The sequence below is a fragment of the Cetorhinus maximus genome, chromosome 15 (genome assembly GCF_964194155.1).
Source record: "Cetorhinus maximus chromosome 15, sCetMax3.hap1.1, whole genome shotgun sequence".
Lineage (NCBI taxonomy): Eukaryota > Metazoa > Chordata > Chondrichthyes > Lamniformes > Cetorhinidae > Cetorhinus > Cetorhinus maximus.
Genome location: NC_135893.1, coordinates 5,841,919 through 5,856,867, shown reverse-complemented (window position 1 = coordinate 5,856,867; position 14,949 = coordinate 5,841,919). Strand labels below are relative to the sequence as shown.

Here is a 14,949-nt window from a genome sequence, read left to right as displayed (position 1 = left end):
GGGTTTTGTGCTTTATGGGAGTTAAAGCAGTGAAGATAACCTGCTTATTTTGGATACAATCTGAAGCTTTTTACTTGTGGATGGGATGCCAATCTAAGATGGGCGCTTCCTTCCCCAAAGTGTTACAGTTGACCTGGTCATACAGCCAAAGCTTCTGCTCATATTCATTTCAACGTAAGAGAGAAAGGCAGCTTTTATCATTGGTATTTGACAGTGGAGTACTTCCTCTCTTGGAAGTATTTCTATTCAGGAGATGCTTGATGACCAATCTTGCCTGAAAGGGTTTGCTTTTACCTGGATTTGATAAGCTGGCAAATTTATTTACCTTTAACACTTCTTTCCTATCCCTTCTATAAAGAAAGACATCCATTTATATAGCAATTTTCATGACCGTCGGATGTCTCAAAGCACTTTATAGCCAATAAGTTTGCTTGACAATAGTAAAAAAAGAAAAATCGAAGCAAGTCATCAGAATATATGGAGTTAGGCCGCAGATCAATCCCAATCTCATTGAATGGTGGAATAGGCTCAAGGGTGTAAGTGGCCTACTCCTGTTCCTATACAGTGATTGATTGTTTTCAGAATAAGTCTCATTGCCCTCTTACTAGGGTAAATCTTGGTATGTGCAATATATATGTAGATTCCAGTTTAATATTGTAATGGAAAGATATGCACCCACAGATTCTGTTTCATTTCCAGCATCAAATTACTAATCTCCGAGTCAGTACCCACATCCTAATTTTTTTGACCTACAAGGGCAAATGTAGGTCCCTTACAGTCTGAAACAGGGAGAATTTATAATGGACGACAAGGAAATAGCAGAGCAATTAAACAACAACGTTAGTTCCATCTTCCCAGAAATATGAGGGAACCAAGATTCTAGTGAGGAAGAATTGAGGAAAATTAGCATTAGTTGAAAAAAACAAGTGCTGGCGAAATTATTGGGACTGAAAGCTGGATAAACCCCCTGGGCCTGATGATCTACGTCCCAGGGTACTAAAGGAGGTGGCCATGAAACTAGTGGATGCATTTGTTGTCATCTTTCAAAATACTGCAGATTCTGGAATAGCCCCAGCAAATGTAACCCCACTATTTAAAAAAAAAAATAAACAAAGAGGGAAGGAAAAAATAGGGAATTACAGACCGGTTAGCCTAACATCAGCAGCAGGGAAAATTCTAGAGTCGATTGTAAAGGATGTGATAACAGGACACTTAGAAAATATCAATGGGATTAGACAGAGTCAATGTGGATTTATGAAAGGGAAATCACCTTTGACCAACCTACTGGAGATTTTTGAGAACGTAACTAGTAGATGAGGGAGAACCAGTGGACATAGTGTATTTGGATTTTCAAAAAGATTTTGATAAAGTCCCACATAAGAGGTTAGTGTGCAAAGTTAAAGCACATGGGATTGGGGCTAATAGATTGGCATGGATTGAGAATTGGTTAGCAGACTGGAAACAGAGTAGGAATAAATGGGTCTTTTTCGGAGTGGCAGGCAGTGACTAGTGGGGTATAGCAGGGATCAGTGCTTGGGCTCCAGCTATTCACATATATATCAATGATTTAGATGAGGGAACCAAATGTAATATTTCCAAGTTTTCTGATGACACAAAACTAGGTGGGAATGTGAGCAGTGAGGAGGATGTAAAGAGGCTTCAAGACGATTTATACAAGTTGAGTGAGTGGGCAAATACATGGCAGATGCAGTATAACATGGATAAGTGTGAATTATCCACTTCGGTAGGAAAAACAGAATGGCAGAGTATTATATAAATGGTGATAGATTGGGAAATATTGATGTACAAAGGGACCTGGGTGTTCTTGTACACCAATCACTGAAAGCAAGCATGCAGGTGCAGCAAGCAGTTAAGAAGGCAAATGGTATGTTGGTCTTCATTGCGAGAGGATTTGAGTACAGGAACAAGGATGCCTTACTGCAGCTGTACGGGGCCTTGGTGAGACCACACCTAAAGTATTGTGTGCAGTTTTGGTCTCCTTGTCTCAAAGAATATACCTGTCATAGAGGGAGTGCAGTGAAGGTTCACCAGACTGATTCCTGGGATGGCAGGATTGTCGTATGAGGAGAGGTTGGGCCGACTAGGCCTATATTCACTGGAACAAAAACAGAATTATCTGGAAAAAAACTCAGCAGGTCTGGCAAGGTCTGCCAGACCTGATGAGTTTTTCCAGGTAATTCTGTTTTTGTTTTGGATTTCCAGCATCCACAGTAGTTTTTTGTTTTTATCTCTGTATTCACTGGAGTTTAGAAGAAAGGGAGGGGATCTCATTGAAACATATAAAATTCTGAACTGACTGGATACAGGGATGATATTTCCTCTGGCTGGGGGCGGAGGGGATTTAGAACAAGGGGTCACAGTCTGAGGATATGGGGTAGGCCATTCAGGATTGAGATGAGGAGAAATGTTTTTGGTCAGAGGATGGTGAACCTGTGGGATTCGCTACCACAGAAGGCTGTGGAGGCCAAGCCACTGAATATATTTAAGAAGGAAATAGATTTCTAGACACTAAAGGTATCAAGGGGTATGGTGGGGGAGAGTGGACGTATGGCGTTGAGATAGAGGATCAGCCATGATCATATTGAGTGTTGGAGCAGGCTCGAAGGGCTGAATGACCTACTCCTGCTCCTATTTTCTATGTTTAAACCAACCAAGTATTTTTTTTGTGTGAAAGTTGTGGTGAGGGGATTTTGAGTAAAGAAGACAATTTCATCTGTATGTTTCACATACTGAAAGTGTGAATCAGTGGCACTCACTTCCAAGAAGAGGATTCCTCGGGTTCTTTTTATTCTCTCTGTGACAGATTTGGTAACTAGATCTATTGCGATGTAATAAAACCTGAAGAAACAAGTGGGACTGTCCAGTGGGTCAGTTTTAAACACACATTGCTCTATTTGCAGGAATCAGAGAAGATCATTGCTGAGCTGAATGAGACCTGGGAGGAAAAGCTTCGGAAAACCGAAGCCATTAGGATGGAGAGGTCAGACCACTCATTCTTCAGAAACTCTACTCAAAAGCTACTCTGCCAATAAAACAAGATGTTGCTTTTAATCCTGTAGAACGTGTTGAATTCAACTCTTTGTCTTCCACCAATACCGAACCTCTTGATATCCTGTTGTGGTTTAAAAACCTGGGTTGAGTTGTACCAGTGTTTGTTCTATATTTATAATTATTTGTCTGGTTTTAACAAAAGAATTGCTTTCACCATGGTGCAAGTCCTTTCCCTACATGTTGAGGGACACACAAAAATAACAAATCTTCAGCCGATCTTAGAAGTTTGTAAACTGATAATGTTTTAACATTTTTAAGCGTGCTTTTTAAAAATATATGTACATCTGACGGGCTGCAAAATTTAATTTGGCTTTGCTAAGTTGTCCTTTGCAAGCAAATTTCATTCAATTTCAGAGCCACACTGTTCGACCTAGACATTTGCCCAGTTACCTTCATGATAACACACAAGGACGAGATCATTTGCTATACTAAGTCCAAATTGCTTTTTAGAAACTGACTCTTCATTTTGTGTTTCTGCATGAATAAAATGACTATCATTGCCAACCCCACCCCCCCCGCCCCCACAATAATGCTGCCTTAGCTATGCAGCCACGGTTAATGATTATCCGTAATTGAATTTGACAACAAGCAGATGGCACCTTTTAATTTAAAAGTGAAAAACTGATCTTTTATTAGAACGTTGCTTATATCACGTGCTCTCACCCCTTCAACACCACTGAAATTGCCGTCTTTTACCTGATGGCCTGGGAAATGGGGGCGACAGTTTGCAAATTTTGTGTCGGTGAGTGACCCTCTGGATAGAAAATATATATAGTTTTTAAGATGGCACTGTCTTCAGTGAGTAGTTATTTCAACCACTTATCGGAAAAAATTATAACCGAGTCCTGAATCATCTTGCAGCTAATGTTCAACTTGAGACCCTCTATAGTTGCAGTTAGTGGTTTAGTTGCTGCAGTTATTGTGCTATTAACATAAAATGTTATGAGATATATATATATATATATATATATATTTCATTGTGAAATTTATCGATGCACATATATGTGCCCACAACTGCAGTAAATCCAATTTGATTTCCTTTTGCGCTTATAGGGCAATGTATAATGACTCTTTAAAAAGGCTTTTTTTAATGCTTCCGAAATCCCCACTTTTTGTTATCCGTTCTGTTGTTTCATACACTGACTGCAGCTGCTGGGGATATAGAGCTAACGTTTTTGCGCATTTGAACATGTTGAATTTTCCATTTGAAGGTGAAGCCACCTTTTCGGTGAATCCTCATTTGCTTTCTCTGTTTTGCAAAGCTTCTCTGTTGTTTTCGTTCCGTGTGCTGATCGTTCTCATTTTGCTGTGACACCGTAATCAGAGCTGTTTGTGAAGCTGAGCTGAAACCATTCATTAGCAGCTGACTGGAATGCCATTTCTCTAATTCTAGGGAGGCCCTGTTGGCTGAAATGGGAGTTGCTATACGAGAGGACGGAGGCACATTGGGAGTATTCTCTCCGAAAAAGGTAGATCCCTTTCATAAAGCCGTCCTTGTATGTGAAACGAAAAGCTGGCACGGATGTAGAAAAATGTATCACGTGATTACTTTATTCAGTTGAATCGTCTACTTTCCTCGTGTAGCTATTCGCTTTTTAATTTTTCCTAAAGCTTTTTTTTTCAGCCACTCCACAGCTTTGGTTTTTCTGTCACTCATCTGCTTGCAATGGTTACGTCTCTCACATCATTCATACTACAACTGTGCATTTTGTGTTTAAAACCTGCACTGGTGTGCACTGGCCAGAAGTCTTTAGAAAGTCTTAAGAAATTCTTACACGATTTTATAGTTGTATTTATATCCAGCAAATGTGCGTAATCTCAACTACAGTGTGCCAAAAATGGCCGGAGTTTTTCAGAGCACAAGGCTCTTTCTCTCGTTTTCTTTTCCATCTTGGGATAGAATAGGATGAAAATGCTCAATTTACTTGTTGCTGCCAACCCAAACTGAAGGCTATTATCTGTGACAGTAGGTGTGTCATCGTTTTGCACAAAGCAGAACAGATTCCACGGAGGAAAATCAGATTACACAACGCAACAAAGTACTCTTGAAACTTTGATATATTATTTCATGGATTATTCCAAGGTCTGTTGGAAAGACCTGGTCATCTTGTTTGTCAAATACTTTTGTAAGCACCCAGGATTGTCGTGTTTCGTTTGTTTTGTGGGTTGCTTTTCCGTGTTTGATGCCTGTTCTTTTAGGTTAGGTTATTTACTGAAATTGAAAAACGTCAGAGGTATTTCTGTAGTAACTGACTGACTGTGGTTTTGGCGCAAGACTGGATTACTCCGAGTAGAACCAACACAAAATATGCAAACAGTTTGAGCATTCGAGGTTTGGGTGTCACTGTGTGAGTGACATGAGTGAGTTCTACAGCAACTATTCAATTAAAGACACGTTAATAATGCAATATGAAAAAGTTTGGCAGAAATTTCAGCTTTTTTAAATTCTGAAATTAAAATTCAACAATGCAGCATAACTTCAATCCCACAGTGAGAATGCTTTAGGGTCTGTTCTGCTATTGATGACCCTTCAATTCTAGTGACTTTTACACGTCTGAATTTTAGCTGGGTAAATTGTGCAATGCCATTTTTACCATTTCAACAAGTATTAGGGAATAATATTGTCCACACTTGTTTAATCTTTACAGTTGTGAATTGTGAAGTTAATTGGTACGGAATTATAAAAATGGTGCTTGCCACTGTAATATTTTTCTTTAAAACTATTGATCTCTTGAGTGTAAAGATAGCACAAGTACTTAAGCCATCTATGTGCACACCAGTGTAAAGCTATTTCATTATTTGTTTGTCATCGTCGTGTTCTTCAACTTTAAATTTTTGTTCCTGTTTTCTACCATTGCATTCTGCTCAGATTTGCACCCGGACATCATCTGACTTGTTTGAATCAGATGAAATGTTTACTCCTAAAAAGGTTGGTTTGCCACATTAAGTTCGTGAGCCTGAGACTGAAGGTTAATAGTTGTAAAACTTTCACAGTGGTAATACCTCTCATGAAAATGTTTTATTGAGTTTCCAAGCTCAGTCAAAGCCACACATTTTGTGCTCTCTATTTTAATAGGCAGGCAGCGACAAATGAGTCAATAATTTCTCCTTCGTTTCCAATGTAATGGTTGTCCAGATCTCCTGTGGTTAAATACAGGGAATAATATTGTCCACACTTGTTTAATCTTTACAGTTGTGAATTGTGAAGTTAATTGGTGCGGAATTATAAAAATGGTGCTTGCCAATGTAATATTTTTCTTTAAAACTATTGATCTCAGCCCCTGAGCCCTGTGATTTTTCACCAACTACATGGGCATCGTAGGTTTTGGATGCCGGCTGAACTTCAGTGTTGTGTTGTCAGTGGGAGTGTTGGGTTTCTATTGCCATTCACAAAGAGAATCAGAAGTGAGCCCCTAGATGTTGCCAAGCAACATCTGCAGCGGTTCAAGAAGGCAGCTCACTGCCTTCTCAAGGGCCATTAAGGATGGGCAGTCAATGCTGGCCCAGCCAGCGACGCCCACATCCCATGAATGAATAAAATAAAGCAGTCATTTGAACTGGGAAATATTAAGCTTTATCTTCAATGCTGAATACAGCTGTGCTATTTACCACAAAGTTCAGATAGTGAGAGGTTACTACCCCCCCCCCCCCCCCCCCCCCCTCCCCAAGTTTGAAGCATTCTCTTGCTTGCCACTTTGTAATAATTCAGTGTAACTGGCCCAAAGGAATGATAGCATGGTCACCCCTCTTATAACAATTTTTACTTTCTGGAGTGTGTTATCTCAACTACAATGCACAAAAATGGCCATACTTATTATTTATTTTTTTAAGAGCACAAGGTTCTCTTTCTCTCATTTGCTGTTCCTTCTTAAATAGAGGGCCTGAGCTTCCACGGAATGGCAATCAGCGTCGGTTTGCCACTCCGTGCCCAATTACCTACATTTATTTTTTTCCCAGCCTGTCTCGCCTGACCTTTTGACTCAGGCTGGGCCAGATCCAGACAGTGCCGCGTGTCCCTGGGGCCTAGTGTCCAAGTGAAGGAAGCCATGCCCCCTTTTATGGCACTAGCTGCTGTAAACTGGGTATGTTTAAAGGTCCTTGACAGGCCAGGGAGAAGGTGTGGAAGGTAATTGCATAGGATTTGTGGGGTGGGTGGGTGGGTGGGAGGAGGTTGGAGTTTGGTAGGCTGGGAACAGAGGTCAGTGGGATGGGGGGGTTGTTAGGGGCTAGGCCGGGCCTTAGGGTTGGGGGTTGGGTCCGGTCGGGCTTGGGGAGGGTGGTCCCAGAGTTGGGCCTGCTTGTGGGGTAACTATTGGTGTATCCGGTCGGAACTGTCTGAAGTTTATGATTTTAAATCGCTTTTTCGGAGGGTCCCCAGGGAACGTTTGCACGCCTGGGCAATTGCTGTGCAATATTACCTGGGAGCTTTCGAAGGGGGGATTCCCCAGCGCATCTTTGGGGTACCGGCCCCAACCACCCCCAACCCCTTCAAACTGACACTGAGGAGTCGGAAGTTAAGGCCCAGAATATGATGGAAAAAAAAAACACTGGCTTTTTAACAGCTCAGTTCACTTGTTGTTGCCCCAACCAAACTGTGAGCTATTTTGGAATTATCTGTGGCAGCCGTGTCATCATTTCGCACGACAGCTGAACAGATTCCACAGAGGAAAATCAGGTTGTTTTGCTGTTCCTCCTTCCTCCCTCCCTCCCTCCCTCGCTCGTTGCTCGAATATCTTGCAGAATCTGACTGGCCGTGAGTAATTTGAACCAGTCAAACAGATTCTGTTTTGAATAATCGACAGAAAATTGAAATTGAAATTTGGCCTTTTTTTCCCCCCCCCTAAAGGAGAGATTCTTTCCTTTTTAATTTTAAATAGTTGTTACCTCAGGAAGGCATGTAACTGATTTAGAACAAAAATGTCTCAAAGTTCTGTGAAACTTTTGCCCTAAATGATACTTCCTGTGCTGATTTTCTTTTCCTAAAAAAAATATCAGTATAGAATGAATCTTAATATTGGCATTTTGGACCTTCTTTAGATCACGTGATTTACAAAGAAATTGATGTGCTAGTTAATCAGTTGCGTTGAAAATGGATAATTAGTACTAACTTGCGTTTATCTAGCTGTGATGCAGAAAAACACCCCTTCACAGGACTGTTACCAAACGAAATTTATCACAAAGCCGCGGAAGAAAATATTAGGTCGGTTTTAAGGAGCAACATCGAAGAGGGGAGAGAGAGAGAGGTTTAGGGTAGGAATTCCAGAGATCAGGACCTAGGCAGCCAAAGGCATGGCCGCCAATGGTGGAGCGATTAAAATTGACGGTGCTCAGGAGGCCAGGATTGGAAACGAGTGCCGGTGTCTCGGAGGATTGTCGGGGCTGGAGGAGATTACAGGGGGTGCTGGGGCCGCAGCAGGATTTGAAAATGAAGATGAGAATTTTAAAACCGAGGCTTTGCTTAACTGGAATCCTGTGTTGGTCAGTGAGCGCTGGGAGGATGGGTGATTGGGACTTGGTCGGGGCTAGGCTACGGGCAACAGAGCTCAAGTCTGTGTAGGGTGGATGATGAGAGGCCGACCTGGAGAGCATTAGAATAGGCAAGTCTAGAGGCGACAGAATCGCAGATGAGGGTTTCAGCAGCAGATGAGCTGTCCCAGAGACTGAATTGGGCGATGTTACAGAGGTATAAGTAAGCGGCCTGTGTAATTCCCCTCCAATACAATACACACTACAGGGGATGTATTCAAATCTCCTCCCCCTGGGCGAATTCCCATGGTTACACTGACACATTTGTGGGCGTGTAAGAATATGACTCCTGTGAGTAAACCTGTATATGTAACTAGGGAGAGAGGATTTTTAAAAAATGAAATGGGGCTTAAGCATGCATGTTCTGTAAGTGGTGAGCAGGTGATGTGCATCATGCAATACATATTTCCTGATTAACTGATGGAAATGGATTAAGATTGACATTGTGGATCTTAATTGCATGCAGACTGTGTGATGCACGTCCATATTGAGGCTATCAATTGGACATTGGTATCTGCGTTGAAGTAAACCAGAGGTTAATCATAGTTCTGAGGTTAATCCACAGAGATAAACCTTGAAAGAAATTGCATGTCACTTTTTAACGTTAAAAGCTTGATATAAAATATAAACGTTAACAATCTCTTGTGCATTCTGATTTTACTCAATTTTTATGGAAAGCAAATCAAAGGTGACTCTCAATTACCATTAAAATTTAAAACGGATAAAAATCGCATCATGAGTCAAACTGCTCTGAACCAAATTCAGTCATATTGGATGGAGGTGGTTGTCTAGTTTTCAACTATGCCAAGTTAAGTTTAGCTCGACATGTATGGGAACAAAATAGAAAATTATGATTTGGTTAGTGTTGAGTCATCATAGTGTGTGGCTGGTTGTGTGGCTTTGACTTTGTGGGATTCATCTATTCAAGTGTAGAACCTTTGGGAAATACGTGACATTATCACAATAGTTTAGTTTGAAGTCTCATGAACTCGAATGGATTTATTTCAGTTTTAAATTCTGTGCCGTCTAATCTCTCCCTACTCCTTTTGTGTTTCACATAATTCATGGTTCTCTTCACTTGTTACCCGTTTTGTTGCAGTGTCTTCCTTGTGTGTCTCCTCGCACTCATGCTTTTTCTGTCACTCTTTACTTTGGCATTTCTGCTTCCTGACACACCATGTTGCTTAGATTTTGAATCCAAGGCCATGTGATCTTTTTGCCGACTCCTATGGCGTGTTCTCTCCGAAGAAGGTTGGTATATATGATAGTGTTGAGATTATGGTGTTAAATGGTCTGTTTATAATGCGTGGTGCCCGTGTTAATATTAAAACGTTGCATATGCCAGTGTTGAATCTGCCATGTCCATTTAGCACTGTACACATCACAGGAGGTGTGTTTCAACCTGCTGATCAGTACTCACCCCTGGAATACCACTTGCCATAGCACTATCCTTCTGCAAATTGGCTTTGGACCACAAAATAAGTAACAAGGGTCTTCAATTAACTAATAGGAATGATTTAGAGAAAAGTACGGTGTCTCAAAACCGGCAAACTCAGGACCGAGTCCATGCCGGAGTTTGGATCTTGCCTGTTTGCAAAGAGAAAAAAAATCAGAACCTTAACTCAATTAATAAGAGATGCATGACATCAAAGGTATAAGTTTATTTTTTTTATTAAAGTTTGAAAAAAGAATACATAATAGTGAAGAAATAACATTTTGGATAAAAATTAATAAGGTAAGTCAGGCTGATCTGGGTCAGGTGAGGCCACGGGTCGCTAAGAGCGTGGGAAAAGACCAGCGCGAGAAGCCGATAACTAACCCGGTGCGCTACTGCGCCGATGCTGCAGCCAGCCAAAATTGCCCCGGTTAAGTTATTTTACTCATTTAATAACAGTTAAAATCGATGCATAGCAGCTTATAAAAATGCCTGGTTTTCAGTCAACTCCAGTTTTCGTTTAGCTGGATTTGAGACATTGTACACATACTGTAATCTGTAGTAGCTTAAACTTAGATGTAGCTTGTGAGAATGTCTCCTGGGATTGCTGTTCTAAATAGGTTGAAAACTAACTGTCTCTTAGACAGTGTTGGGGTGCTGTTAGACTTTTACCTTGTAGGTCAGTTTTGCTCCCACCCTGAAGCATTTGCAAACATGTGTTGTGCTCCATCTTGCCGCCTGCTTCCTTATTGATTATATTCACTGAGCTAAAGCCAAGTGAATATGTGATGAAAAGCCATGAAACCCAACGTGTAGTTTCGTGCTGAAATGATTTAGACACTGAGCCATTTTTCATGAAAGGTCAAATTAAGGATGATCAAAGCAAAGTATTTGTGCCTTTTTAATTGTCAGTTTTAAAACTGAACTTTATGGATGGATGTGGTTGGCACAGTGGTTTACATCCTGTCCTTTCATCTTAAATGCTGAACTATTTCTCTGTTGACTACATAAAAGTTTGGCTGCTCTGTTTTGTTGTTATAATGATATAAACACCAATGGCTGATAAGGGATTTACGTTGCATAAACACATTGCACCATTATCTGTTGAACCTCACTCCTGAAAATATTTCATACTCATTGGCAATAGCTTATCCATATAAAGAGTGGATTTATAGCTAAGGGAGCCTACCGATATCTGTATTTCAGCTCTCCCAACATCCAGTAGGCAACAGCCTTTATAGCATCCTGTCTGTTTACAGAAATTTAAAGCAATGCCCTTGCATCTGATTCTCTGTATCAAATAGGAAATTAGAATTTGTGGATTTTCCCTCCCCTGAATTAATCTATTGAAGTCGGTGTTGTGGTAGGTTCTATACACTGGCTATTTGTACCTCACTTAAGTGATCATTGTTGACGTGTGAGTTTGGACATGAGGCATTGGACTGGTGGGGGCCAGCGAAATCCATTGTGACCATGCCTGCAAAGTGCATTTATACAGGAGTCATTGATATCATTGGTCTTTTCCAATGTTTTTGTTCTCCCTTCTCCCCCATCCCTCCCCCATTCACCAGCCTGACCCGTCTGGATACACAAGGACCAGTTCTGGCATCTCAACTGCCTAGTTAACTTGGCAAAGACTTAGGGATTGAAGCTGATTCTCTCCTGTTCTCTTTCATCCATTTGTATGTTTATCTATGGAGATACTCAGTGACCAAGTTGTGAAGATTTCTTGGATTTAAGGTTATTGCGAGGATATATGTGACCCAGACCAATCACTGAAATGCAATGTGATTTAATTCGATCTCAAACAGTTTAGTAAATGTAACCCTGTTTTGGCTGTTAAGAGAGGGCTTTTGTGTTCCAAAGAATAATGTGAATCAAAGTAAAATTTGCCTAGGTTATTTATAAAGGCTACAGATGTTAAGTATGCAGTTCTCCTGTTTTATTTTTTTTTTACTGTTCTCATTTTAATGTCAGACACCACATCTTGTGAATCTCAACGAGGATCCTCTCATGTCAGAGTGTCTTCTGTACTACATCAAAGATGGCATCACAAGGTAATGAGACTAAATGAAATGTCAAGCCAAACTTTGAATGAGCTGGCAACCAGTGGATAAACTGGGTTGTTGACTTAACTTTATAAAGCTCGACAGTGATGGATTTTTTTCTCATTAAAATGGACTACCTGGATTTTGATTCGAAAGGTTAGGTTTTTGTGAAACTTAAGCTAAAGTACTCACAGTTTTGGAATCTAATCTTTTCTTGAATTTGCATGACTTAAATGTAATTTAAGATATTTTTAATAGTTAGATAACCTTTTCAATGCTTCACATCTGACTCTTAACAGCATAAAATTCTGACAGTTGAAGAATACCTCACTGAAGCCCAATGTTCGGCCAGTCAAAAATCTTTAAGTTGCACCTAATGTCTCACAGGCAAGGCTTGCTGTCAAGTTCCTTACGTCAAACCCTCCCAGTGAAGGATATCGGGTGAACGTAGGAGCAAGAGTAGATCGTTTAGCCCCTTGGACCTGTTCAGCCATTCAGTGAGATCGTGGCTCATCTACGACCTAACTGCATTTACCTGGCGTTGGCCTATTTCCTTTAGTGCCTTACCTTATCAATCTCAGTTTTAGAATTCATATTAGATCTAGCATCAATTGCTGTTTGCAGAAGAGAGTGCCAAATTTCTACCACCTTTGTTTGTAAAAGTGTTTCCTAATTTCACTGCTGAATGGCCAAGCCACAATATTTAGACCATATCCCCTAGTCCTAGACTCCCCCAAACAGGAATGATTTATTTTTCTCCCCAGCCTACCTTTTCCCCTTAATATTTTGAAAGCTTGAACTGATTCCGATCATTTTAAATGGTGTAATCAATAAAGGGGTCTAGTATACTTTAATCAGAGACATGTTATTCATGTTATACTTTTGAATTTGTTTGTACCCCTGTAGGAGATTTGCACCAAAATAATTGCATAGAATATACAGAGCATGAAACTGGTTAATCTGTCCAACCAGTCCACGTTGACTTAGCTGACAAAATGAAATTTAATGTTAAGGTTAATTGTTCAACTTATTCAAAAAAAAATACAGAATTTGGAAATTTTCTGAATCCATTTTACCACCAAATTTTGAACAAATTAATAGTATGTTGTCCTTGTTATCTCTTGCATAGCATCATATTTGCTTCAGAGGTTTCTGCCTGTTCGTAGGATATCAGAATGAATCGAGCATTAAGAGGTTTTCATTTAATAAAGTTGTGTTAGGTGTAGGTATGAACTATTTTGATATATGCAGACTGAAATAGGATCAAAGTTGACTTTTAGTCTTACGAAAATTATTTTCTTTCCAAGCATTTCATTTATGCTCAAAATGAGGGCATCTGTGGTGCGGAATGGAACAACATTTTTTTTGGTATTATCATTAAGGATAGGCTTCCATGTTAGGCATTGAACTCTCTTTGACTGCAATTACCCTGACAAGCCTACATTTAAATTTCAGAATCATATCCCCAACGATGCTACTATAACCTTCTGATTTCTCGCACTGCCCTTATGAGCCTTGAGTGAATTGCTGATTCAGTTGCTGTTTTCTAAATGTCCCCCAAGTTTCCAAAAAAAAAAACAAGTTTGATCCTATCAGTTTTAGCTGAGCAATTGCCTAGATTCAGAGGGGGCCAATACCATTTTCAACAGCGACGCATGCTGCAACCTGAATTTAATCAGGTGTGTAATGAAATATTTGACACAATAGCAAGTGGAAATCTCACCTGATTGAGGTGTATGTTTAAATGCAGTGAATATATATCTTTCTTAATTATAAGGGTTGGCCAGGCCGATGCCCAGAGACGTCAGGATATTGTTCTCAGTGGCGCACACATCAGAGAAGAGCACTGTAGTTTCAGGAGTGACAAGAACCAAAATGGAGAAGGTAAGAACTAACAAGCCAATTCCCCCTTATGTTTGTGCCTAGGTTTTTTCTTCAACAAATATTTTCCAAGTGATTTTATCTCATTGTCCTAGCATTTGGGATCAAAATTGCAAGTTTCCCGAATCTGAATAGGGTTCCGTGGATCTTGTATTGATACCAGGCAGTCCCTACAGGTTACTGTAGATTAAAATAGTATGGCTTTACATACATTGGGCTATACTCCACTTTTTTTAAAGCAGGGATGTTGGAATAATTATGCATTCAATCATGCTAAAGCTTTCCAACAGAGGCTCCAATCATATTTTGAAAAATAAAGAGTTTGTATTTTAACTTCACTCGACTCAGTGTGATGCTGCTTTTCACAAATTGAAAAAGAGCATGTTAAAGGTGTCGAAAGAAACTGATTTCACAGTGCACTACTGTTCCACATGACCCAGAGCAGGGTATGATACCAGGGTGGAACTTGTGATATGTTGCTGGACCACAAAATAAGCTCTGTTTACATGGATGCTATTAAACGTTTGTCCATTCTGATTGGAGCTGAGTTAATAAAGATTCCAATCAGAGCTGTTGTTTGGCTTAGAACCTGTATTATCCTCCCTTTAGAGAACCAATGACTTGTAAAAAGAGATGAATTTCCAAAATGACAAACGGAAATGAGCGGAGGACGAGATTTCACATTTAAAGACTTTTACTTTAACAAACAAGCTAAAATCAACCTAGATCAAACATTGCTTAACAGGCAACTAATAGAACAAACTAGAAAAGATGTTTTCGCACTAACTAACAAATACAATCGAGATATGACTTACAACCTATTTCTCTGTGCAGCGCACATCTGGCAGATGTGTAGCGTTACAAGAACAGGTCCACTGTTCCTCCTGGTTCTCTAGCAGATTCACCTTTCCCTGCCACGATAGGTTGCAAGTTCCAGTGTCCTTCGAAAGTCATTCCGCTCAACCTGAGTATTCAAGACCCAGTCCA

General features: G+C 40.2%; 1 protein-coding gene across 10 annotated transcripts in view; it reads left to right on the top strand.

The window, feature by feature from the left end:
- kif1b (kinesin family member 1B) overlaps positions 1–14,949 on the top strand; it is a 197,730-nt gene that overhangs the window by 92,460 nt on the left and 90,321 nt on the right. For all 10 annotated transcript variants that reach the window (XM_078557785.1, XM_078557783.1, XM_078557779.1 and 7 more), the window contains 4 exons: positions 2,922–3,001; positions 4,466–4,541; positions 12,011–12,090; positions 13,859–13,965. In XM_078557785.1, coding sequence (XP_078413911.1) covers positions 2,922–3,001; positions 4,466–4,541; positions 12,011–12,090; positions 13,859–13,965 — 343 coding nt within the window. The remainder of the gene's footprint in view (positions 1–2,921; positions 3,002–4,465; positions 4,542–12,010; positions 12,091–13,858; positions 13,966–14,949) is intronic.